The sequence below is a fragment of the Cricetulus griseus genome, chromosome 9 (assembly GCF_003668045.3).
Source record: "Cricetulus griseus strain 17A/GY chromosome 9, alternate assembly CriGri-PICRH-1.0, whole genome shotgun sequence".
Lineage (NCBI taxonomy): Eukaryota > Metazoa > Chordata > Mammalia > Rodentia > Cricetidae > Cricetulus > Cricetulus griseus.
The window spans coordinates 21,522,483-21,546,653 of NC_048602.1; the positions used below are offsets into that span (position 1 = coordinate 21,522,483).

At 52.5% G+C, this 24,171-nt stretch overlaps 3 protein-coding genes across 4 annotated transcripts; 1 reads left to right on the forward strand and 2 right to left on the reverse strand.

The window, feature by feature from the left end:
- Positions 1–1,472: 1,472 nt before the first annotated feature.
- Oscar (osteoclast associated Ig-like receptor) lies at positions 1,473–7,804 on the reverse strand. 2 transcript variants are annotated; one of them, XM_035449223.1, is made up of 5 exons: positions 7,768–7,804; positions 7,229–7,261; positions 2,745–3,049; positions 2,214–2,490; positions 1,473–1,666 (listed from the first exon to the last, which is right to left on the reverse strand). In XM_035449223.1, the coding sequence occupies exons 1-5, from the start codon at positions 7,802–7,804 to the stop codon at positions 1,515–1,517; spliced, it is 804 nt and encodes a 267-aa protein (XP_035305114.1). In that variant the 3' UTR covers positions 1,473–1,514. The 2 variants fall into 2 exon arrangements, with proteins under 2 accessions (XP_035305114.1, XP_027286812.1); XM_027431011.2 differs by having other exon boundaries at positions 2,214–2,495; positions 2,750–3,049; positions 7,744–7,804.
- Positions 7,805–9,417: 1,613 nt separating this feature from the next.
- Ndufa3 (NADH:ubiquinone oxidoreductase subunit A3) lies at positions 9,418–12,134 on the forward strand. Its single transcript, XM_027431013.2, has 4 exons — positions 9,418–9,505; positions 9,735–9,809; positions 11,605–11,682; positions 11,986–12,134. Exons 1-4 carry the CDS (start codon positions 9,496–9,498, stop codon positions 12,075–12,077), a joined length of 255 nt encoding a protein of 84 aa, XP_027286814.1. The 5' UTR covers positions 9,418–9,495; the 3' UTR covers positions 12,078–12,134.
- Positions 12,135–12,313: 179 nt separating this feature from the next.
- On the reverse strand, positions 12,314–24,080 carry Tfpt (TCF3 fusion partner). The gene is made up of 6 exons (XM_027431010.2): positions 23,800–24,080; positions 21,431–21,689; positions 18,026–18,096; positions 13,097–13,166; positions 12,778–13,014; positions 12,314–12,474 (listed from the first exon to the last, which is right to left on the reverse strand). The coding sequence occupies exons 1-6, from the start codon at positions 23,820–23,822 to the stop codon at positions 12,355–12,357; spliced, it is 780 nt and encodes a 259-aa protein (XP_027286811.1). The 5' UTR covers positions 23,823–24,080; the 3' UTR covers positions 12,314–12,354.
- Between the last annotated feature and the right edge of the window lie 91 nt (positions 24,081–24,171).

Sequence of the window (24,171 nt, forward strand, 5' to 3'; positions counted from 1 at the left end):
AAGCCTGCCCAAGAAGACAAATGCCCCAGACATTGTTCCTAGACCACAAGGAGTCCAGTGGGGAGGTCCAGCACGTCCCTTCCCTTTGAGGCTCTCAAGTCATACAGGCCACTGTATTCTTTGTCTTTATGGATTCGCTCTAAATGACCTAGAGCCGGAGTCCTCTACCTTCCCGTGACCCTTCAGTACCGTTCCTCACGTTGTGGCGACTCCCACCCATAAAAATATTTTTGTTGCCAGGCGGTGGTGGCGCACGCCTTTAATCCCAGCTCTCGGGAGGCAGAGGCAGGAGGATCTCTGTGAGTTCGAGACCAGCCTGGTCTACAAGAGCTTGTTCCAGACAGCCTCCAAAGCTACAGTGAAACCCTGTCTCGAAAACCCAATATATATATATATATATATATATATATATATATATATATATATATTGTTGCTACTTCATAACTATAATTCTGCTACCGTTTTGGATCACAGTATAGATATCTGATATGCAGGTAGTTTTGGGTAACCCCGTGAAAGGGTCGTTCAACTCCCCCCTTAAGGGGTCAAGACCCACAGGTTGAGAAACTCTGCCTTAAATGGACTAGGAGCCAGTCATTTATCTTGGTAAGTCATTAAACCTGGTGAGATGAGGCTCACTGTGGAATATTCCTTTACAATGTGTGAATATATGTTGCTGTGATTGGTTTGTTTTTGTTTGTTTGTTTTTGTTTTGCCAGACCGAGTTTCTCTGTGGCTTTGGAGGCTGTCCTGGAACTAGCTCTTGTAGCCAGCAGAAGCAAGATGGGCAGGCTGTCCTGAGAAAAGGCACCAAGCCAGGTGGCAAAGCATAGATAAGAAATTATCCAGACAGTGGTGATGCTCGCCTTTACTCTCAGCACTCGGGAGGCAGAGGCAGGCGAATCTCTGTGAGTTCGAGGCCAGCCTGGTCTCCAGAGCGAGTGCCAGCATAGGTTCCAAAGCTACACAGAGAAACCCTGTCTCGAAAAACCAAAAAATAAATAAAATAAAATAAAAGGATTTATTTATTTATAGTGTTCGGCCTGCATGTAATTCCTGCAGGCCAAAAGAGGACACCAAATCTCATTATAGATGGTTGTGAGCCACCATGTGGTTGCTGGGAGTTGAACTCAGGGCCTTTGGAAGAGCAGGCATTGATTGCTCTTCACGGCTGAGCCATCTCTCCAGCCCCGGGAAGGGGTTTTCAAGGTAGGATAAAGTCACTAACATTAACAGAACATCATTTACCATAGGCCAGTCACTGCTTTTAATCCTTTAACAAGCGCAATTATGTGGTTATCGAACCATTTTACAATCAAAGAGAAAACCCAGTAGTATTGGCCACTCCCCTCACGGGTCTAGGAGAGGACCCAGCAGGACGCTACAGTGCAGAAAGGTGAGGGAGGACGATTGATCTCGTGGAGTCTGGAGGCCTGGAATGTTCCATGGTAACCAGTCACCGAGGTCCCGGCTTCGCTGCCCGCCTCCAAGGTTTCTCTTCCCATCCCACGTGGCTACACCCAGTTTTGCTGGGGCAGGAGGCGGCCAAAAGCAGAGCTTCTGCTGTGCCAGTCAAAGGTAACTAAGACGCCCAAGCAGATGAGGACCAGGCCTGCCAGCCCCAAGCGAATGAGGTTTGCCTGAGTGTAGTCCGAGGAGCCAGAACCTGTAGGCCAAAGAGAGGGAGACAGGTGTTGGTCCCTTATCCCAGAGTCTTGATGCTCTTCTGCGTTTCTGATGCAACTCCCGAGTCTCCAAGCTGAATGGTGTTGATGTCCCTGGACCCTCGGTGTCTGTTTGTTTCCAAGTCTCTAAGTTGAATGGGGTTGATGTCCCTGGACCCTGGGGTCTGTTTGTTTGTTTGTTTCCCAAGTCTCTAAGCTGAATGATGTTGATGTCCCTGGACCCTGGGGTCTGTTTGTTTGTTTGTTTCCATGTCTCTAAAGCTGAATGGGGTTGATGTCCCTGGACCCTGGGGTCTGTTTGTTTGTTTGTTTCCAAGTCTCTAAGTTGAATGGGGTTGATGTCCCTGGACCCTTGTTTGTTTGTTTTGCTTTTCAAGACAGGATTTCTCTGTGTAGCTTTGTAGACCAGGCTGGGCCTGGAACCCACAGAGATCCTCCTGCCTCTGCCTCCGCAGTGCTGGAATTAAAGGCGTGCGCCACCACCGCCTGACCCTTGGGGGGATCTGAAGAAGGACCAGAACAGCTCACCTTCGGAGCTGATGACCAGTGGCTGGCTGCGCTGTGACAGCACATAGGGGGCAGAGGGCGTGTGATAATAGCAACTGTAGGTGCCCGGGGCACTGGCGCCCATCAGAGGGAAGTCGGCCCAGGGCTGCACAGAGTCGATGTACTGCAGAGGGGTGGCCACGCCCACGCGGTACAGCGCGAAACTCATGCCTGGCATGCGGCCTGCACAGCGCAGGCTTACGTTGGCTCCTGGGGCCACCACAGGCCCGGGTAGAGCCACCAGTGATGGTCTGGGCAGCTGAACTGTGGAATACAGGTAAGGTCTTAAGCAGGCTGGCTTGTCTCTCTCTCTCTCTTCCCCCTCCCTTTCCTCCTCCCTTCTCTCCTGCCTCTCTTCCCGAACCCCCAAACTCACCCTCTTCGGTTCCCGTATGTTCAGGAATCTCTCCATCCACCCCCCCCATCGTCTCTCTCCTCGTGTCCCTCTTCCGCCCCACGCCCCCCCTCCACCTTAATCTCGCTCCTGGGCCCTTCTCCCATGCCTCCCGGGACCTCACCTGTCACCAGCAGTTCCAGGACATTGCTGGACTGGGACCAGACCCCCGGTTCCCAGTCTGTCCTGCGATAGCGGCAGTAATAACTGCCCCCCTGGGCCAGAGTCACCTCCTCCAGGAAGAACTCAGCCAGCTCCGCGGACACATCCCTGAAGCGCAGAGGGGTTAGGACCCCAGTTCTGAAGAGTGCGAACCTCCAGGCAGGTTGGGGGGCGCGGCACCTCAAGGTCACGTTGACTCCAGGAGTCACAACTGCAGCAGGATGAGCCCCCAGCCATGGCTGGGGGGATAAGGCTGGGGGAGCTTAATAAAGAAAAGTGTTTGGGAATCTCAGGACCCTCCATTCCAGCAGCCTCAGGAGACTAAGCAGATGTGGGACAGACTCCCATCTCTCTTGCTCTTAAGTCTCTATAAAGGAGGGGAGGGCCCGGGGTATAATTACAGCTGGCCCAAACTAGCTGAAAATTACAGGACTCTAACATTGAGCTTTTTTTGTTTTTTGATTTTTGTTTTTGGTTTTTCAAGACAGGGTTTCTCTGTGTAGCTTTGGAGCCTATCCTGGCACTCGTTCTGGAGACCAGGCTGGCCTCGAACTCACAGAGATCCGCCTGCCTCTGCCTCCCGAGTGCTGGGATTAAAGGTGTGCGCCACCAACGCCCGGCTTGTTTTGTTTCTTCAAGGCAGGGTTTCTCTGTGTAACAGGCATAACTGTACTGGAACTTGTTCTGTAGACAAGGCATGCCTACAGTTCACAGCGATCCACCTGCCTCTGCCTCCTGAGTGCTGACATTAAAGGCTTGCACAACCATTGCTGTTATGATAAAGCATGAGGGAACCTTGTGTAGGGGACCTTGGCAGATTAAAGAGAGAGGACAGAAGAGGAAGACAGGAAAAGTCCTATCTGCCCCAGGGGAACCGTGGGGAAGAGAGCGGAGGGGACCCCTTCCTCATCTTACAATCCTCCTCCCCTAAGGTACCAAGAATGCCCACCTCTAACTCGGAATTTTTTTGTTATGGAATATCTGTTTACACTGTGAAGGTGTATCTTTGCCAAGGCATCTTCTGATTGGTTTAATAAAGCTGAATGGCCAATAGCTAGGCAGGACTTCCAGGGACAGAGAGGACTCTGGGAAGGAAGGCGGGGACACCTTTGAGACATGGGAGAGTCGGACACACAGAATGGGAGGGAGGTAAAAACCACGTGGTAGACCATAGACTAATGAAAACATGGGGTAATTTAAGTTATAAGAGCTAGTGGGACAAGCCTAAGCTAATGGCCAAGCTTTCGTAATTAATAAGTCCTTGTCTTTATTTGTGAACTGGCAGCCCAAATGAAGGTCTGACTGCAGGTTTTACCCATAGCTATTTGTTTCCGTGCCAAGGATTGAACCCAGGACCTTATGCATTGTGGGTAATCACTCACTACTAAGATACAGCCTCAAACCGCCTCCATAATTTTTTTTTTTTTTTGAGACAAAGTCTTGTGTAACTGGCAAGCCTTGAACTCGCTATGTAGTGGAGAATGACCTCGAACTTCAAATCCTCTTGGATCATAAGCATGTGCCACCATCAGGACCACTACCTCCCCTCCCCATCTATGCAATACTGGGGCTTGCTCGGTCCACCAACCAAGCTAAACCCCAAACCCCTTCTCCACAATTTTAAGGCATAGTTTCAAAACATACCATAAATGGTTACTTTGTTTTGTTTGGTCTTATTATTGCTGGTTTTTTTTGTTTATTTGTTTTGAAACAAAGCCTCACTATGTAGCTCAGTTTGTCCTAGAACTCACTAGTGGTGCAAGCTGGCTTCAAACTTGTAATCCTTCTGCCTCAGCTTCCAAGTGCTAGGATGATAGGGCTGTACCATCACACCTCACTATAAGAGGTTATGGTTTGCCGCATGGCAATAATTACTGTTATGGTTTAAACATGTTCCCTAACTTAGTCTTTGCTATAACAATGTTGAGCTGGGCATTGGTGGTGCACACCTTTAATCCCAGCACTCGGGAGGCAGAGGCAGGCAGATCTCTGTGAGTTTGAGGTCCAGCCTGGTCTACAGGGCGAGTTCCAGGACAACCTCTAAAGCAATACAGAGTAACCCTGTCTCAAAAAACAATAACAATGTTGGAAGCTGGTTCCTTTACAGATAGTAGAATAGGGAACTGAAGAGATGACTCAATGGTCAAGAGTGCTTATTGCTCTTGCAGAGGACCTAGGTTTAGCATGTAGCACCCACAGTGGGCAACTGATAACTACTTGTAACTCTAGCTCCAGGGGAATCTTGACACCTCTGGCCTCTGCCGGCACCTGCACTCATGTATGTATACATGCTTCCCCAAAGACACAAACACATACACATAATTTAAAAAAATAAATCTTTTTCTTAAATAGGTGATAGAATAGAAAACTCGGTGTAGTGGGGTATGTGTAGTCATCCCTCAGGGAGGGCTGGTGGGCGTGACTCAGTGGTAGAACACCTCCTTAGAATGCCCCAGTGAGGAGCTGGGAGTGTTGCTGAGCGGGCACTAGCCCACTAGCTACAAGACCATAGGTTCAAACCATCCTTAGTACATATCCAAACAACAAAAGCATAACATGATCAATGACCCAATGATTCCGCTGCCTCACCGTAGGCAAACTTATTTGTAAATAAATTTCAAAAGTAAAAAAAAATAATAATAACTGCCGGGCATTGATGGTGCATGCCTTTAATCCCAGCACTCGGGAGGCAGAGGCAGGCGGATCTCTGTGAGTTCAAGGCCAGCCTGGTCTCCAGAGCGAGTGCCAGGATAGGCTCCAAGCTACACAGAGAAACCCTGTGTCGAAAAACCAAAATCAAACAAACAAACAAAAAACTGTAACAATTGGGAAAGAGCTCCAAGACAGATGGTTAAGTTTAACATTTAAGATCCAGAACAGAATGGGTCATGAAATACCAACTTTGATCTGGCCAGAAAAAGGGGAAGTGTATAAATGCGTGGTGTGTATGAATGCATGGAAAATTTTTTTGTAGATCCCGAAGCTTGTTTCAGGAACACAGGAAGGGGAAGATTGTTGTATCTTTTTGACTGAGACTTTGTAACCAGGATTACCCATTAGCTTTATCATTTTAAATAATAATGACAAAAGGAGTTTAAAACCAGGGGGCTGGAGAGACGCCTCAGCAGTAAAGGGGGACTTGCTGCTTTTGCAAAAGACTGGGGTTGGATTCTCAGCACCACATGGTGGCTCACAAGCACCTGTAACTCCAGCTCCAGAGAATCCTAAAGCTGTCTTCTGAACTCTGCCAGCACCAGGCACGCATGCGGTGCAAATACATGCATACAGGCAAAACACTCACACACATAACGATGAAATTAAGTTAACTGATAACTCAGGTATGAATGGCTTCCCAGATGGCTCTCATTCAAAACTGGAATCCAATGGAAGAAAGTTAAAGAGAAAGGAAAGACGAACTCCATCAGAAAGTCTAAGGTGAGACCATCTTGGGATAGGGGAACCCTCTTTTTATGGAAAGCAGGCTCCAATGAGAGACACTGGTATAACTGGCATGCAGGAAATCCTATGTCTGGAGCCCCGGACTGTGCCAGGATCTGAGCCTACGGGTTACCTATATAATTATATTAAATCTTTACTGCAGCCCATTTTCCAGAGAAGGAAACGGAGTCTTCAAGATCCCTGGTTTGTTCAAGGCTATGCAATGAAGATGATGGTGTATGAGCTAGTGGGAGCTCACTGACTCTCCACGGACAGCCGGGGAAGCTGCATGGGACCAAACTGGGCCCTCTGAACGTGGGTGACAGTTGTGTGGCTTGGGCAGTCTGTGAGGTCACTGGCAGTGGGACCAGGATTTATCCCCAGTGCTTGAACTGGCTTTTTGGAGCCCATTCCCTATGGAGGAATAACTTGCTCAGCCTAGATGGGGGAGAGGGGCTGGTCCTGCCTCAAAGGGATGGGCCAGCCTTTGCTGGCTCCCCATGGGAAGCCTTACTCTGAGGAGTGGATGTCGGTGCGGGGGGAAGGTGGGGAGAGTGGGAGGAGGGGCAGGAGTGGTATGTAAAATGAGAAAAGATTGTTTTTAAATAAAAATGTCAAAAAAAAGATGGTCTAGTTTAGTCCACATCCATGGTCTTCTATACTCACCTATAATGATCCCTAAAGGGATGAAGAAAAGGGAAGGGAGAGGAGAGGAAAGGGGACGAGGAGGAAGGGAACGGGGAGAGAGGAGAAGACGGGGAGAAGGAGGGGGAGGGCAAAGGAGAATGAGGGAAGGAAGGAAGAGGAAGAAGGAAACGAGGTGAGGGAAAGAGACAGGAGAAAAGGAAGAAAGGAAAGGAATACGGGAGGTAGAGGATGGATGGACAGAAGAGAGGAGACGGGAACAAAGAAATCTGGGGTGAAGGTGGCCATCAAACTAAGTGAGCGGTTGTAGACCGGTTGTGAGCAGCATAAAGGAGAGCATTTGGAGTGCGCCACTCACCTGTCAGTGTGATGTCCGTATGACATGCAGGCCCTGCAGAAGGTTAGGAGCCAGTTCTTCACAAAGCTTTGTGACTACCCGTTTTCCCTCATTGGGAGCCCTGGGATCTGATTACACAGCTTCTGTTTCCTCCGGAAACTAAGACTCCTATCCCCATCTTTCTAAGGATCCAGCAAAACTCCAGACTTCCATTCCCCAGATACTTAAGAAGCCGGTGCTCTGACTCAAGAGGACCTTTGCTCTCCCCCTTGGGGTTTGGAAGACTGGATACCCTCCCTCTTTCCTGTCCCTCTGCCACGAGATCTGAGTATATTCCTTGACCCCAGATACCACTTACTTTCCTCCCGCCTGGAGATGCAGAGAAACCTGTGCTCACCCCAGTCTGCCTGTCTTCCCCCACTTAGGACCCGGGTATCTGGGTACCAGTTCCGACTCCTTTTTCTAAACTGGATGTTGAATTCCAGATGATCAGATACAGCTCTCAGCCCAGCCAAGGACCCCCCCCCCACACACACACACAGAGGGGAGGGACAGCTCACAGAGGGTCAACAGCTGGATTGTCAGCCACAGGATCATGGCGGGCACTCTCCGTGGAGCTGGGGAAAATAAGATCCTGCCTTCTAGCTGCCGAGGGAATGAAGCAACACCAGAAAGCCGTGTGAGAGCCCTGTTTAGGGAAGAGAGGAGTCAGGTGGAGGCCCCTGGGTAACTGTGTCATAGCCCCGCTGTCTGGGAAAAAGTTGCAAGAGAACAGTCATAGCCTGTGGTGTCCGTTAGTTCAACTTAAAAGTAGGGGAGGCGGGGCTGGGAATGCTGTAGCTAAGCGAGAGACTGCTTGCCCAGTGTGCTCTAGCCCCGGTGCTGAGAAGAGGAGGAGGAGGGGGGAAAAGAAAAGGAGGAAAGAGAAAAATATCCTTGGTGAGCAATATATACTATGCTGATGAGGAAGAGAAGGCTCAGAGTGCATCACTGCCTCACAGTCCCGGGTCTCACTCATTCAAGCCAGATACATTTTTTTTTTTAATTTTTATTTGTTGTGATGTGTACATTCTTGGAGGCTCGGGCTCGTAATCTCACCTACCTACTTTGGAAAGCCAAAGCAAGGGGACCCCCAAGTTCAAAGCTTGCGGGACCAACTTGAACCATTTCATAAAACCCTGTCTCAAAATAAAAACTAAAGGCGGGGCACGAAAATGTGACAGTCCACAGTAAAGGACTTGGCCTAGAAATCCGCCTGCTATAGCCTGGGGGCGTGGTTCAGATGGAGAGCACGAGGGGCTGGCTGGAGGCGTGGCTCGGTGGGAGGTGGACTGCCTCTCCTGCCCGGATTTCAGTCTCAAAATAATAAAACTAAAGACAGGGCAGGCGGGGCGGTGGTGGCGCAGACCTTTATCCCAACACTTGGCGGGGGCAAATATAAAATAAAATAAAAAGAACTGGGGGCTGCAGAGATGGCTCAGGGGTTAAGAGCACCGACTGCTCTTCCAGAGGTCCTGAGTTCAATTCCCAGCAACCACATGGTGGCTCACAACCATCCGTTATGAGATCTGGCGCCCTCTTCTGGTGTGCAGATATACATGGAAGCAGAATGTTGTATGCATAATAAATAAAATGGGTTTTTTTCCCAACTTTTTTTATTTGAATCAGAAACAGGATTGTTTTACATGACAATCCCAGTTCCCTTCTCCCACCCGTCCTTCCCTACCCTCCCCAACTCCCCCAACTAAAACCTTATCTGTCACATACCCTTTCTGCTTCCCCTGGATGGTGAGGCCTTCCATAGGGTGTCATCAGTGTCTATTGTATCCTTTGGGATAGGACCTAGGCCCACACCCGTAATAAATAAAATCTTTAAAAAAACAAAAAGAACTGCACGCTAGTAACATGAAACACAGAAAGCCCTTAATCTACTGGATATCCATTTAGAACTTCCAGAACGAGGGGATGTCTAGCTGTGGCTTGCAAGTGAAACGGACTTTCTCGCAGGAGAACTCCAAGTTACTCCTTTGATCCGCTTTTTTTTTTATTTAAAGCTAAAATAAAACGTTGAGAAACAGCCGGTGAGCCAAGTCCCCGCCGCGGTTTAAAATCTTCTGTTCTGGTTTGAGTGGGCTGAGCCTCACTCTGGAACTACAACTCCCGCGAGGCTCCGCGCCCTCGCCTTCCTAACTCCGAAAGGCCGGGCCCAGGGGGGCGGAGCCTCAACGCCAGGAAAAGGGACCACAACTCCCAGAGACCTCGGCGCCCTCGTCGCCTCCGAGACCAAGATGGCCGCGAGTAAGTGCTGGCCGTGGGGTGCGCGGGGCTCGGGTGGGTCCGGGGGGGCCGGGCGGCCCGAGACTGAGGCTCGGGAGAGCGAGCTCTGGGGCGCGGCGGTGGGGGGCCCGTCCCGGGAGGGGGGGGCAGCCGGCGGTCGGGAGGTTAGAGGTCACGGCCGCAGCGGAGCAGGGGGTTAGAGGTCACGGCAGCAGCTCCCCCAAGGGTGACTCTCCTCCCACCGGTGCAGGGCTCACCGCCTTCCTCAAGGACGCCTGGGCGAAGCAGCCGGTGCTGGTGGTGTCTTTCTCCATCTGGGGCCTCGGTGAGTGCGAGCGTGCGTGCGAGCCCCGGGAGGGAGCCGGGGTGCGAACTCGGGACATTTCACCCTGCATCCCTCCCTCCCTCCCTCCCTCCCTGCCCTCCCCGCCCCTGGGGTGGGGTGGGGTGGGCGAGCCAATTCTGGTTCTTGAAGGTCTGGGGTGTGACAGTTCTCGCAGCCCCCACAGTTCTTGTCAACACTGCCGGCCCCACGTGTGGGGGATGACGACGTTCTAGACCCCACCGTGACTTCAGAGAGCCATGAGGCTTTTTTAAATGTAGAAAAATGTTAGGATCATGGTTTGAGGCGTACGCAGTCCGTTCTTGTTTTTTGAGACGGTTTCTCTGTGTAACTTTGGAGGCTGTCCTGGAACTAGCTCTGTAGACCAGGCTGGCCTCGAACTCAAGAGATCCGCCTGCCTCTGCCTCCCGAGTGCTGGGATTAAAGGCCTTCGCCACCAACGCCACGGCCTGGCTTGCAATGTGTTCTTTAAATTTAAAATTACGTGTGCAGGGGTGTGTGTGTGTGTGTGTGTGTGTGTGTGTGTGTCTGTGTGTGTCTGTGTGTCTGTGTGTCTGTGTGTCAGTGTGTCATTGCCACCATTTGGTTGTGGAGGTCAGAGGACAACTTGCTGAAGTCTGTTTTCTGCTTCCACTCTTGAGTCCTAGGGATTTAACTCGGTTGTCAGATTTGCCTGCAGGTACAAATACTTTCACAACTCCAAGGTTAAATACTTCCTAGAATGGATTTTATTTGTACCTTTTTAGTTTTTTTTGTTTTTTGTTTTTTTAATTAGGGGAACACACTATTTATCCTAAGCTGGCCTCAAAATCAAAGCAGTCTGCCTTGGGTTCTCCAGGCATGAGCCACCACCACACCTGGAAATCCTTAAGAGTGTGTGTGTGTGCGCGCGCGCGTGTATGCCTGTAGAGTCTGTGTTTTTGTGTGTGTGCGCGCGCGTGTGTATGCCTGTAGAGTCTGTGTTTTTGTGTGTGTGCGCGCGCGTGTGTATGCCTGTAGAGTCTGTGTGTTTGTGTGTGTGCGCGCGCGTGTGTATGCCTGTAGAGTCCAGAACTGGGCACGGGATCCTTTGAGTCGGGAGTTATAGGCAGTTGTGAGCTGACAGACATAGCTTGGGAATTGAACTCAAGCCCTCTGGAAGATCGGCAAGTGCTCCTAACTGATGTGCCATCTCTCCAGCCCAATCACCTTTAAAAAATAGATTTATGTGTATCAGTGTCTCTGTATGCCACGTGTGGGAGTTTGTTGGATACCCTGGAGGTGGAGTTAGAGTTGCAGGAAGTTGTGAGCCATCCAACCCAGGTACTAGGAGCCAAACTCTGCAAAGGCAAAAAGTTCTCTTACTGAGCCATCTCCAGCCTCCTTTTAACATGCACAGTTGAAGATGTGACGTTGCATGAGGCTGTAGCCTTCTATCGGCAACACTGGCCTGTTAGCATACAGCATTCCTGTTAATACACCCCCCTCCTGAAAACTCTTGGCTATAGCCCACATAGGCTAACCCAAAAGCTGTCAACCTGTGACCAGCCTTTGGGCCTTATGTGTTCCTGAGTGCTAGGCTCTGACCTCTCCGCTACTCCCCAGTCTCAGGAGTTACACCAACCTGTTAAAGTGGGAATGGTGGAGTGCAGAGGGACGGACACCCCACCCCGCCAAAGGGCCCTCCTGGTTGTGCTGGCCCTTCCTGCTCCCCTTGGCCAGGGCTCAGTTTCCTCCCTTTCCCACCTCTGGAGAGCCACTTCATCCTTGGGTCCCACACCTGTGTCTTTCTCCACAGCGATAATTATGCCCATGGTTAGCCCCTACACCAAGTATGCCAGCATGATCAACAAGGCCACACCCTACAACTACCCAGGTGAGCCGGGGCCTGTGCCGTGGGGAGGGGTCAGACACAGCTGTGTAGGAGAGTCCTTGCTGCGTTGGGATGGTCAACCTAACATGCCTTGAGTTTCTCTCTGCACGCTTCTGCTCCTCTGGGTTCCTCCACCCCTGTTGAGAGATCCTCCCTCAAGTCTGCCTGTCCTTGCTTCTGCTGCGTCTCTGGCCCTCCCTCTCCTCTTTCCCACCTGGCGTCCTGTACTGTCTCTGAACGTAGAGGCTGTTCTCTACAGGATGCTGGGGATCTGCTGGTCTCAGTGGCTCATCCTTTTGTTTACAGTGCCTGTTCGAGATGATGGGAACATGCCGGATATCCCCACGCACCCCCAGGACCCTAAGGGCCCAAGCCTGGAATGGCTGAAGAACCTGTGAATACGCCTGATGATGGAGTACTTCCCTGTTGCCCCCCAATAGAAATGTGAAAACCAACCCCAGTCTTTTTCTGTCACTTTGAAAGCAGGAAGTCTATGTATGTAGCTAGGCTGACCTGGAGCTCAGTGTGTAGCCAGGGTGGGCCTCACACTAATGGCAATCTTCCACCTCGGCCTCCAGGCCCACAACCCGAGTGTTTCAGGGATGGGAGCAGCTGACAGTGGCTTAGACAAGTGTAGTGTGTGTGTTGGGGGGTCTGTTTATTGGGGAGAGAGGGTTAGTCAAAGGGTGGGCTGGCTAGGGTAGGGTAGGGTAGCAGTTTGTCGGGCCCTCGAGAAACCCAACTTGAATCCAAGGCCTCATCTGCTTCAAAGCCAAAGTCTTCCTCAACCTTGATCTGGAAAGATAACGAGACAGAAGTGAGTGATATGGAGATGCAGGAGACGCACCCACCCACAGCCCTCGCACCCATCAGCCTGAGGGCGCTGGCTTCCCAGGCCCTTCACTTGAGGCAACCCTGGGAAGCATCCCTCAACTGACTTCCTCTTCTCCCCCGTTCCTGTATCTAGTCATTTTCTTCAAACTCTAGCCTCAATTTTCCAACTCCTCTCTCCTATCCTACCTGTCCTCGATTCTGCTGCCACTCTGCCCAGCCCTCCCCCAGCCCCAGCCCCCTCAAAGCCCAGTTTGGGATTCTCACCACGCCTTGGCCCCAGCCCTCGGCTTCCACCTGCACTGGGGCCAGTTCTGGAGTTAACGAGGCTCCCACCCGTGGTACCCGCCGTCTCTTCCGCCCACTGGGCCCCTCGCCAGGGGCCGGGCTGCTGGGGTCTAGGGGTACGGGTGTCCTTTGGGGAGGAGAAAGCCCCTCTTTCTCTGGAGGCTCATTCTCAGCATTGCCTGGGGTGGGGACATCTGTGCCTTGGCTGCCGTCATCCTGGTAAGATGAGAATTAGAGGCAGTTAAAGACTTCACTGGACTCCACACCATTCCCCAACTGCCTGGAGACCAGAGCTCACCTCCAACACGATGGTGAACTGGCTGGCCCTGTAGTCGTCCCCGTAGGAGTCCAGAACCCTCATGAGGAACCTGTGTGAACAGAAATGCAGGCACTGGGGCATCTTATCTTGTAAGGGAGGGAAGTAAAGGATGAAAAGTCCCGATCTCCCTTTACTTCAATATAAGGTTGTCCCAAGCTAGAAAGGTTTGGAGCTCTGGAGTCTGAAAGCATAGCCTGGGAACCTGTCTGACCCAAAGTCTGTGAATGGTGCTTGACATCCTTGGCTGGGCTAGGTGCTGTAGGTGTACATTCCAAGACTGTTCTAAAGTACACGGTGTGAGTGTCAGCATCTGCCAAACATTCTGCTGAGTTCCGGTTTTGTTGTTGGTAATGAAGACTGAGTCCAGGGCCTCGAGCATGCTTTACAAGTATTGCACCGCTGAGTGGGAGGCTCAAGCTTGTTTATTTGTTTTTTTTGTTTTTTTGTTTTTTTTTTTTTGAGGCAGGGTTTCTCTGCCTTGGCTATCTTTGCTTTGTAGACCAGGCTGGCCTCCAACTCAGATCCTCCTGCCTGTATCTCCTGAGTGCTGGGATTAAAGGTGTGCCACTACCACGCGGTGACACAGGAGATTTTTAAAAATAAACTAATTAAAAGCAAACAATTGCACGACTTTAACCCCAGCACTTGGGAGGCAGAGGCAGGTGGATTCTCTGTGAATTCGAGGCCAGCCTGGTCTACAAACAGGATAGCTAGGACTGTTAACACAGAGAAACCCTGTCTAGAAAAATCAAAAACAAACACCTGATCGTGGTGACACATGCCTTTAAATCCCGGCACTAGGAAGGCAGAGGCACTAGGAAGTTAGAGGACACAGTGGTCTACACAGAGTTCCAGGACAGCCACTACTACACAGAATAACCCTGCCTCTAAGCAAAAATAAAAACCAAACCAAGGGTTGGAGGGGTGAGAGCACACAGCTCTTCCCGAGGACCTGAGTTCAGTTCCCAGCACCCTCACTGGGTGGCTCACAACCGCCTATAACTCTAGCTCCATTCTCACGCCCGAGGGCTAGAGAGATGGCTCATTCATTGAGAGTACTGGATGCTCCTCCAGAGGACCCAGGTTTGAATCCTAGCACCACGTGGCAGCTTGCAACCTTCTGAAACCCAGGGTTTGCAATGTTCTCTTCTTGCCTCCTTGTCTACTTCACACACGTGGTGCACTGGTACACATGCAGGCCACACACCCAAACACATAAAGTAAAAATGTGAAAGGGGCCGACGTCATCAGCTCAGGTACAGTCCACACCAGTCAGACCAGATGAGCGATCTGCTGGCCCGCCCAGCTGCACTGCTTCCCTCATTCTGTCCCCCCCCCCCCCCGATCACCAGCACCACTGCTGGGACCTGCCCCCAACTCTAGCAGAATCTCACTGCTCAGATATAGACCATGACAGTCGAAAGAACAGGTGCAGACTACAGCGGCCAGAAAAAAATGGGTCACCCAAGTCACAAGAACAGAGACCATCCCACCCCCGACCCTCATGGCACCAAAAGGCCAAGCTAACCACCAGATCTTGGACAGAGACTCCTTACTAAATCGGCAGTCATGCTAACCACCAAAAATCCAAGCCACAAAGACTAGAAGACCCCAAAGAAACAGAAACCAAAAACAAAACACCCATCTAACAAAGACAAGCTTAAAAATCGGGACCTAGAACTATAATTATCCCGAAACCAGATGCCTAAACACCAATGTATGGACCCAACCAATCAACAACAGCCAGGGCAACATGGACCATCAGATCCCAGCTAGCCAGAGACAGTAAGACCTGAGTATTCCAAGGCAACTGAAACAACAGAAAATGGCCTTAAGAACAACTGTATGAAGATGACAGAGGTCCTGAAAGAGGAAAAACTGGCTTAAATAAATCAAGGAAAAGACAATTTAAAAAAACAGAAAAACTATTCAACACAGGAAAACCAAAATAGAAGCAATAAAGAAAACACAAAGATTTAACAAACAAAGGAAATTACAGACCAATTTCCCTCATGAACATTGATGCAAAAATACTCAATAAAATACTGGCAAACTGAATTCAAGAACACAACAAAAAGATCATTCACCATGATCAACTAGGCTTCATCCCAGAGATTCAGGGATGGTTCAACATACAGAAGTCTGTCAATGTAATCCACCATACAAACAAGCTGAAAGAAAAATTCCACACCATCATCTCAGATGCTGCAAAAGCCTTTGACAAAATCCAACACCCCTTCATGACAAAGGTCTCAGAGAAATCAGGGATAAAAGGAACATACCTAAGTATAATAAAGCAATATACAGTAAGCTGACAGTCAACTTCTAACTAAATGGAGAGAAACGCCAAGCGATTCCACTAAGATCAGGAGCGACACAGGCTGTCCACTCTCTCCATGTCTATTCGACAGAACTCGAAGTTCTGGCTAGAGCAATGAGACGACAAAAGGAGAATTGGACAAGAATTGGAAATTCAACAAATTGGAAAAGAAGTCAAAGTATTGCTATTTGCAGATGACATGGATAGCATACTAAGTGACCCCAAAAATTCTACCAGGGAACACCCACAGCTGATAAGCAACTGCATCGAAGTAGCTGGATACAAGATTAACTCAAAAATCAGTAGTCCTCTTACATACAAATTTACCCACTCCTGAGTGGATATTAGCTAAAAAGGATGCCATGCTACCAACCACAGACCCATAGATGCTAGGTAGCAAGGTGGGCTCAAGAGGGGTGCTCAGATCTCTGTGGGCGTGGGAAATAGGAGGTCCTCTGTGGGTGGACTGAAGGAGGATGGTGATTTGGACAGAGGGATAAGGTGGGGGATGGAGGGGGCGCATACTGAAAGAGACGAGTGGAAAGGTAGAAACCGGGCATAAGGATAATTCCCAGGAATCTCCAAGGACAACCCGTGCTAAGACTCCTAGCAATAGAACAGCATCCGAGCAGCTCAACTGGCCATCTCCTGTGACCAGGCAAGACTTCCAGTGCAGGATCTGGGACACCAATCCAAGCATATAACCCTCTGTCCTGCCTGTGGGATGTGCTGGGGTAACAGTGGCATAGAGGGAGTGGCCAGCCCATGACTGGTCCAGCCTGAGACCTGAGCCAGGAGAGTAAACCCACCCCTGACATTGCTGGAGCTCCAGGACCCAGAGGCTGGATGATGCAGAGACCTAGGATAGGACCAAACAGGACTGGATAAAAAGTCAATGTGATGATGCCCGGTGATATTCTGACATACTCATAGATTGGTGCCTAGCCCAACTGTCACCAGAGAGGCTTCATTCGGCAACTGATGGAAACAGAGACAGAGAACCACAGCTAAACACTCGGCCGAGCTTGGGGAATCCTGCTGGAGAGAGGGTGGAAGGATTGTAGGAGCCAGAGGAGTCAAGGACATCACAGGGAAACCCACAACATCCACTAACCTGGCTCACAGGAACTCAACAGTCTTAACAACCCGGGAGTCTGGATGGAACCAACCTAACCCTCTACATATGTGTGACATTTGTGTAGCTTGGTCTTTGAGTAGGACTCCTAGCAGTGGGAGCAGGGGCTGTCCCTAATGCTTTGGCTAGCTTCTGAGACACTATTCTCCATACTGGGTTGCCTTGTCCAGCCTGAATACAAGGGGAGGTGCTTAGTCTTACTGCAACTTGATACTCCGTGTTTTGTTCATATCCATGGGAAACCTGCCCTTTCTTCAACAGAAAGGGAGGTGTGGGGAACAGAAGAGGGGTGGGGTGACTGGGAGGAGAGGAGGAACTGTGGTTGAGATGTAAAACAAATAAAATTAAAATAAAGAAAAAGGCAGGGGGGACAGAGATTGAACTCAAGGCCTTGAACATGCTAGGCAAATGCTGTACAGCTGGGCCACGTGCCCCGCCCTTCCTGGCGGATTCTAGGCAGGTGCTCCACTAATGAGCCCCTCTCCGGCAGATTCCAGGCAAGCACGTTACTACTTCTGAACTATATCCCCAGCTCTCTCTCTCTTTCCACTTAAGTTTGAGGGTGGGTTTGTTCGTTTGTTTATTTCAGGTGTATAGAAATTTTCCTGTATACATGTTGATGCCCACATTGGCCAGGAGAGGGAGCTGGATCCCCTAGCCTGGAGGTCCAGGCAGACAGTTGGTAGCCACCATGTGGGTGGTGGCAATTGAACCGGGGTCCTCTGCAAGAGCAGGAAGCACTCTTAACCACCAAAATCCACTTCTCCGGTATGGAAATTTAAACTTTAATTTATCAAATAGAAGCAGAAACAGACACCTGTAGCTGGCAGCTACCATACCTGACAATGAATCCTGGGAACCGACTACTGGGTGAGGTTCTGGGAGGGTGGAGACAGCTCGGCAGAGATGGCTGAGAAGGAACAGCCTAGGAGGACCGAGACACCAGGACGGCCCACAGGGTCAAGTGTGCCCAGCTGTGGAGCTGAGAAGAGCTGGGTGGACTTGGCCTCCCAGAGCTCCGAGAAACATAAGCTGGTCCCTGTGCCAGTGCGCCACAGCAGGTTGGCTACAGGGCTCACACCTGCCTGGTCACGGTGTGACACCAGTGCTCCACAGGAGGTGCCAACCTGAGCTGGCCACAGTGCCTCGCTGCAGCCTCCGGATGCTGCTGCTGCTGCCCTTGAGGCTGGAGGGGCAGCTCAGAGACACAGCAAGTGAGCTCTGTGCGGCTGCTTCCTTCCTGCTGTCCTCTCCACTTCCACGGAGCACACACTACCCCTTACCCCGGTCCCAGGGCCAGCTCGCCTCTCCGAGACCCAGTCGGCTTCTCCACTTATCTCACTCTGCGCCCTTCGCCTCAGCTTTGTCCCTGTGCCTTGTGAGGGCCCGGAAGAGGAGAGATGGCAGGCGGGGTGGAAGGCGCTGGGTCCCCACAGGGCTTGCAGAATGGTACCTGCGCTCCTGCTGGAGTCTCCGCGTTATCCTCTGCACCTGGTGGAGCCTGTTCAAGACGCGCTCGTTCACCTGAGGGAAGGCAGAAGCAATGCAGTGGTTTGAGAGAGAACCGTCCTCAAAGGCTCTGGCATGGCAAGACTTGGTTCCCAGCCGTTGGCACTATTTGGGGAGGTCTTGGAGGTGTGGCCGTACTGGAGGAAGGGCATCATGGGGGGAGGGGCTCTCAAGTTTCTAAAGCCTCACACCATTTCCAGCGCTGTTTCTCTGCTCCATGCTTGTTGTTCAAGATGTGAGCCCTCAGCCTCCAGGTGCCTCTACTCCACCATTTTGGATTGGAACCCTCGGCTAAAATAAACTCTTCCTTAAGTTGCCTGGGCCATGGCATTTTACCACAGCAGCAGCAAAGTAACTGAGATGCCAGGTCAGCTGGACTCCATCTACTCTCCCATTCACTCATTGAGGGTTTCGAATGCCACCCCTCCCAGGTACCTGGCTCTATGGAGACATTCTGGGGCCCAAGGCCCTACTCGTTTACTCCTTTCTCCTGTCCACTGTGAGCGGATCCTCCTCATAACACCAAGTGCCAGGGGCTGGCCTGGACCTGACTTCCCAGACCACACTCCTGCTCTAGGGAAGGCCTTCCCACTTGGTCTCCCTTCTATTTGGGGCTTACATTTCCCCTACAGTCAATTTTTAGTTAAAATGTCACCTACTGAGTGAGGGAGTCCCCTTAGCTGTGTGACACCGCTTCCCCGGCTATCATACCAGAACCCTGGCCACACACACCCACTATTTATTTATTTATTTATTTATAGCCAGCAGCTCACTATGGAGCATGGCTGGCCTGGAACTCGCAGGGCTCTGGCTCAGCTTTATTTTTTCTTTTTCTTTTCTCTTTTCTTTTGCTTACTCATTTATTATTTGCGGGAGGGCGGGGATTCAAGACAGGGTTTCTCTGTGGCTTTGGAGCCTGTCCTGGAACTTGCTCTATAGACCAGGCTGGCCTCGAACTCGAAGTCACAGAGATGCACCTGTCTCCACTGTGATTAAAGTGCTGGGATTAAAGCCATGGGCCGCACCACCCAGCTCCTTTATTTTTTTCTTCACGCCCACAAGCTCTGTACTGTCTGTCTCCCCACCCACAACATAAGCTCCCTAGTGACAGGAACGTGCCTGTGTCCCCCAGGACTTAACGGCGCCTGCCTGATAGAGCCTCAGTCAAACCTTGCTGATACGAGTGCTTACACAACTTTTCACTTTGGATCTGAAATATAACCCCCTTTCTTAGTTACTGTTCTGTTGCTGTGAAGAGACACCATGACCAACACAAATCATATAAAAGACAGCATTTAATGGGGAACTGCTTATAGTTGTAGAGGGTTAGTCCATTATCATCACAGTGGGAAGCAGACAGGCTCTGGAGCAGTAGCTGAGAAATTTACATTCCAATCTGCAGGCAGCAGGCAGAAAAGGAGACTGGGCCTGGCATGAGCTTTTCAAACCGCAAAGCCCACCCCCAGAGACACACCTCCTCCAATAACATCATACCTCATAACCCTTCCAGATAGTTGACTAACTAGAGACCAAGCATGCCAGCATACAAGCTATGAGGGCCACTGCCATTCAACCACCGCACCATCATGGACTCAAGCTTTCAAAGCCTGGCTCTCAGCTGTTGGTGGGAGGCTTGAGAAAGTTCAGGAAATGTTATCTGCCAAGCAGAAATCAATTATGAGGGCTGGGCCTCTGAATGTTATACCCAGTCTGTGGTTCCTGTCTTCCTCTCTGCTTCCTGGTACACAATGATGTGAAAAGCCTCTGCCACATGCCCCTGCCTATGCAACCCGAGCTGCTCCGCTCCATGGAGCATCCTCGCCATGATGCACTGGAATCATGAGCCAAAGTGAATCTTTCCTCCCTTTAAGCTGCTTCTGTTGGGTGCTGGGGTCACAGAAACGTGAAAGTCATTAATTCAAGCACCAGAGCGTCTGGTAGACACCAACAGTCTCCATGGCAGGTATAGAAGATGGCTACTGTGATAAAAGCCATCAGAAGACCTTTAGGCCGACACCTGAATGGTAAGTAGGAGACAAGTCAGAAAGAAAAAATTTCTGGGTCAGGGAGCAGCCCTGGAGGTTTCTGAAGACCCCAGCCCAGTCTCGGAAGGAACGGGATGTGACTCGGACAAGGGCTGAAGTATATGTTCCTTGTGATCACAAAGACCCCCAATTTCCTGGCTCTGCCACACATCAGCCGCATAGAGACTCGAAGATCTTAATTACCCGAGCGTGTGAAATCTATTCTTAGTGGGTGGATTAGGTATGGAGGTTTAGGGGATGAGCAACAGCTAGCTCGGCAGTTAAGAGGGCTTATTTAGTGGGGGGTTACTGGAGAGATGGCTCATTGATAAAGAGCACTAGCTGTTCTTCCAGGAGACCCAGACTCAATTCCCAGCACTCAAACAGTGGCTAACAACCATTTGTAACTCTCATTCCACAGGGATCCAATGTCCTGGTCCAGTCTCTGTGGGTACTAAGCATACACAACATGACACGCAGACACAGATGCAGGCAAAATACTCATAAACATTATGTGTGTGTGTGTGCTCATATGTGTGCATGCTTACGAGTATCTTGTATACACTAGAATATATATAAGAAAAATAACATATATAGAGTGTACTTGTTGTTCTCTCAGAAAACCAGATCTCAGATCCCTGCACCCACACTAGGTAGCTCATAACCTCTGTAACCCCAGCTCCACGAGATCCAATGGCCCTGTCTGGACTCTGCTGGCACCGTCTACACTGTGTACCCATGTGCTACACAGCGTCTGGAATCCCTCCCCAATCTCTTGGTTCCCCAGCTTCTCCTCTCCCAGGACCGGCACACAGATTTGTTGGAATTCTAAACCAGTACCTAAAGAAGTGAGCATTTTGAAAACTGGAGAGATGGCTTAGAGGTTAAGAGCACTGGCTGCTCTTCCAGAGGAAGGGAAGGTCAAGCCGAGCGCCAGTACCCATCTCTCCATCTCCCTCTGCTTCCCGACTGTGGTCAGCTTTTCATCCTCTTGCCACAATGCCATGCCTTCCCTGACAAATTCTAAGCCAGAGTAAGCCCTTCCTCAGGCTGCCCGGCTGAGTTCGACCCACATGGATCTGTTTATTTACTTGTCCTGGTACAAGAGGAAATGAAAAGAGAAGGGGAGGAGCAGGAGGAGGAGGGGGAGGAGCAGGAGCAGGAGGAGGAGGAGGAGCAGGAGGAGGAGGAGGAGCAGGAGGAGGAGGCGGCGGCGGCAGTTTAAGCCAGAGGACCCCCAAATGGGAATCCACACTCACCTACCTGCTCGATCTCCCGGCAGTTTAAGCCAGAGGACCCCCAAATGGGAATCCACACTCACCTACCTGCTCGATCTCCCGGCAGCGCCGACCTAGAGCTTGGTACTTTCTTCTATTCAGTTCCCGTTGGCGACGCCTGCGACCCCGGGCTGCCTCTTCCTCTTCATCCCGCTCCCGGAGTCCTGAACCACCCAGACCACCGGACACAAACTCCACTTCTGTCTCCAGCTCACTCTCCAGGATGTGGCCTCCAAACAGGGGAGGCAGAGCAAGCTCTGAGCCTGGTGGCGCTGAGAACTCTTCAAAGCCCACGGCTGCCATGGTCCTGTGGGGCCGAGAGGTTTCAGGAAACGTGTATTCGGGTTCTCCAGTTCCTCCTCGGACGCTCGGGTCCAGGTCCTACCCCTCCTCCCCCCTCACACCCAGAGGTCCAGGTCCTACCCCTCCTCCCCCCTCACATCCAGGGGTCCAGGTCCTACCCCTCCTCCCCCTCACACCCAGGGGTCCAGGTCCTACCCCTCCTCCCCCCTCACATCCAGGGGTCCAGGTCCTACCCCTCCTCCCTCACTCACACCCAGGGGTCCAGGTCCTACCCCTCCTCCCCCCTCACATCCAGGGGTCCAGGTCCTACCCCTCCTCCCTCACTCACACCCAGGGGTCCAGGTCCTACCCCTCCTCCCTCCCTCACATTTAGGGGTCCAGGTCCTACCCCTCCTCCCTCACTCACACCCAGGGGTCCAGGTCCCAACAACCCTCCTCCCCCCTCCCATCCAGGGGTCCAGGTCCTACCCCTCCTCCCTCCCTCCCATCCAGGGGTCCAGGTCCTACCCCTCCTCCCTCACTCACACCCAGGGGTCCAGGTCCTACCCCTCCTCCCTCACTCACACCCAGGGGTCCAGGTCCTACCCCTCCTCCCTCACTCACACCCAGGGGTCCAGGTCCTACCCCTCCTCCCTCCCTCACACCCAGGGGTCCAGGTCCTACCCCTCCTCCCTCACTCACACCCAGGGGTCCAGGTCCTACCCCTCCTCCCTCACTCACATCCAGGGGTCCAGGTCCTACCCCTCCTCCCTCACTCACACCCAGGGGTCCAGGTCCTACCCCTCCTCCCTCACTCACATCCAGGGGTCCAGGTCCTACCCCTCCTCCCTCACTCACATCCAGAGGTCCAGGTCCTACCCCTCCTCCCCCCTCACATCCAGGGGTCCAGGTCCTACCCCTCCTCCCTCACTCCCATCCAGGGGTCCAGGTCCTACCCCTTCTCCCCCCTCACACCCAGGGGTCCAGGTCCTACCCCTCCTCCCTCACTCACACCCAGGGGTCCAGGTCCTACCCCTCCTCCCCCCTCACATCCAGGGGTCCAGGTCCTACCCCTCCTCCCTCACTCACACCCAGGGGTCCAGGTCCTACCCCTCCTCCCCCCTCACATCCAGGGGTCCAGGTCCTACCCCTCCTCCCTCACTCACACCCAGGGGTCCAGGTCCTACCCCTCCTCCCCCCTCACATCCAGGGGTCCAGGTCCTACCCCTCCTCCCTCACTCACACCCAGGGGTCCAGGTCCTACCCCTCCTCCCCCCTCACATCCAGGGGTCCAGGTCCTACCCCTCCTCCCTCACTCACACCCAGGGGTCCAGGTCCTACCCCTCCTCCCTCCCTCACATTTAGGGGTCCAGGTCCTACCCCTCCTCCCTCACTCACACCCAGGGGTCCAGGTCCCAACAACCCTCCTCCCCCCTCCCATCCAGGGGTCCAGGTCCTACCCCTCCTCCCTCACTCACACCCAGGGGTCCAGGTCCTACCCCTCCTCCCCCCTCCCATCCAGGGGTCCAGGTCCTACCCCTCCTCCCTCCCTCCCATCCAGGGGTCCAGGTCCTACCCCTCCTCCCTCACTCACACCCAGGGGTCCAGGTCCTACCCCTCCTCCCTCCCTCACACCCAGGGGTCCAGGTCCTACCCCTCCTCCCTCACTCACACCCAGGGGTCCAGGTCCTACCCCTCCTCCCTCACTCACATCCAGGGGTCCAGGTCCTACCCCTCCTCCCTCACTCACACCCAGGGGTCCAGGTCCTACCCCTCCTCCCTCACTCACACCCAGGGGTCCAGGTCCTACCCCTCCTCCCTCACTCACACCCAGGGGTCCAGGTCCTACCCCTCCTCCCCCCTCACACCCAGGAACGAGACCCCAGCCTCCTCCCTGAGCCCTCAGAGCCCACGCTCTCCTGCTTTCAGACCCACGAGGGCGCACAAACTCCTAATCCTCCCCACCCCCAGGATGCTCCAGCACAGCCCCCCCCCCGCTCCCCAGCACCCCCAAAGCGATTCTACAAGAAAGCATCTGCACAAGCCGCAGCCCCCACGCTCCCTGGGATCAGCACGGCCGGCCGGGGCGCTTTCCCGATTCCTGGCTGACACAGAGCTCGGCTGCCCTCACTCACCCCTCCCTCTGCTCCAGCTCCATCTCCAGGGTCGGGGGTTGGGGGGGCGTCGTCAGACAGCTGGGGCCGTGCACAAAGCCGCGCGTCCCGTCCGGCCTCGCGGCACGGGAAGCCTCGGGACCTCCGGGGGCGTCACACACGGCCTGCCACCCACCCCCGCCGCGGCGGCTCGCACCCGGCTTCCCGGCTGCGAGCGGCTGGAAGCCCCGGGTCTAGCCTCGGGCGCTTCCGCCCGCCGTCGTCTGCCTGCCCCGTCTCCGCGTCGTGGGGCCAAAGCGATCCTTCTCCACCCCGCGGCGCCGCTCGCACTCGCCGAGCCGCCGCCCCCACTGCCCCGCTCTCTCCCCGGGGGCAGCCGGGGCCGCTGCTAAT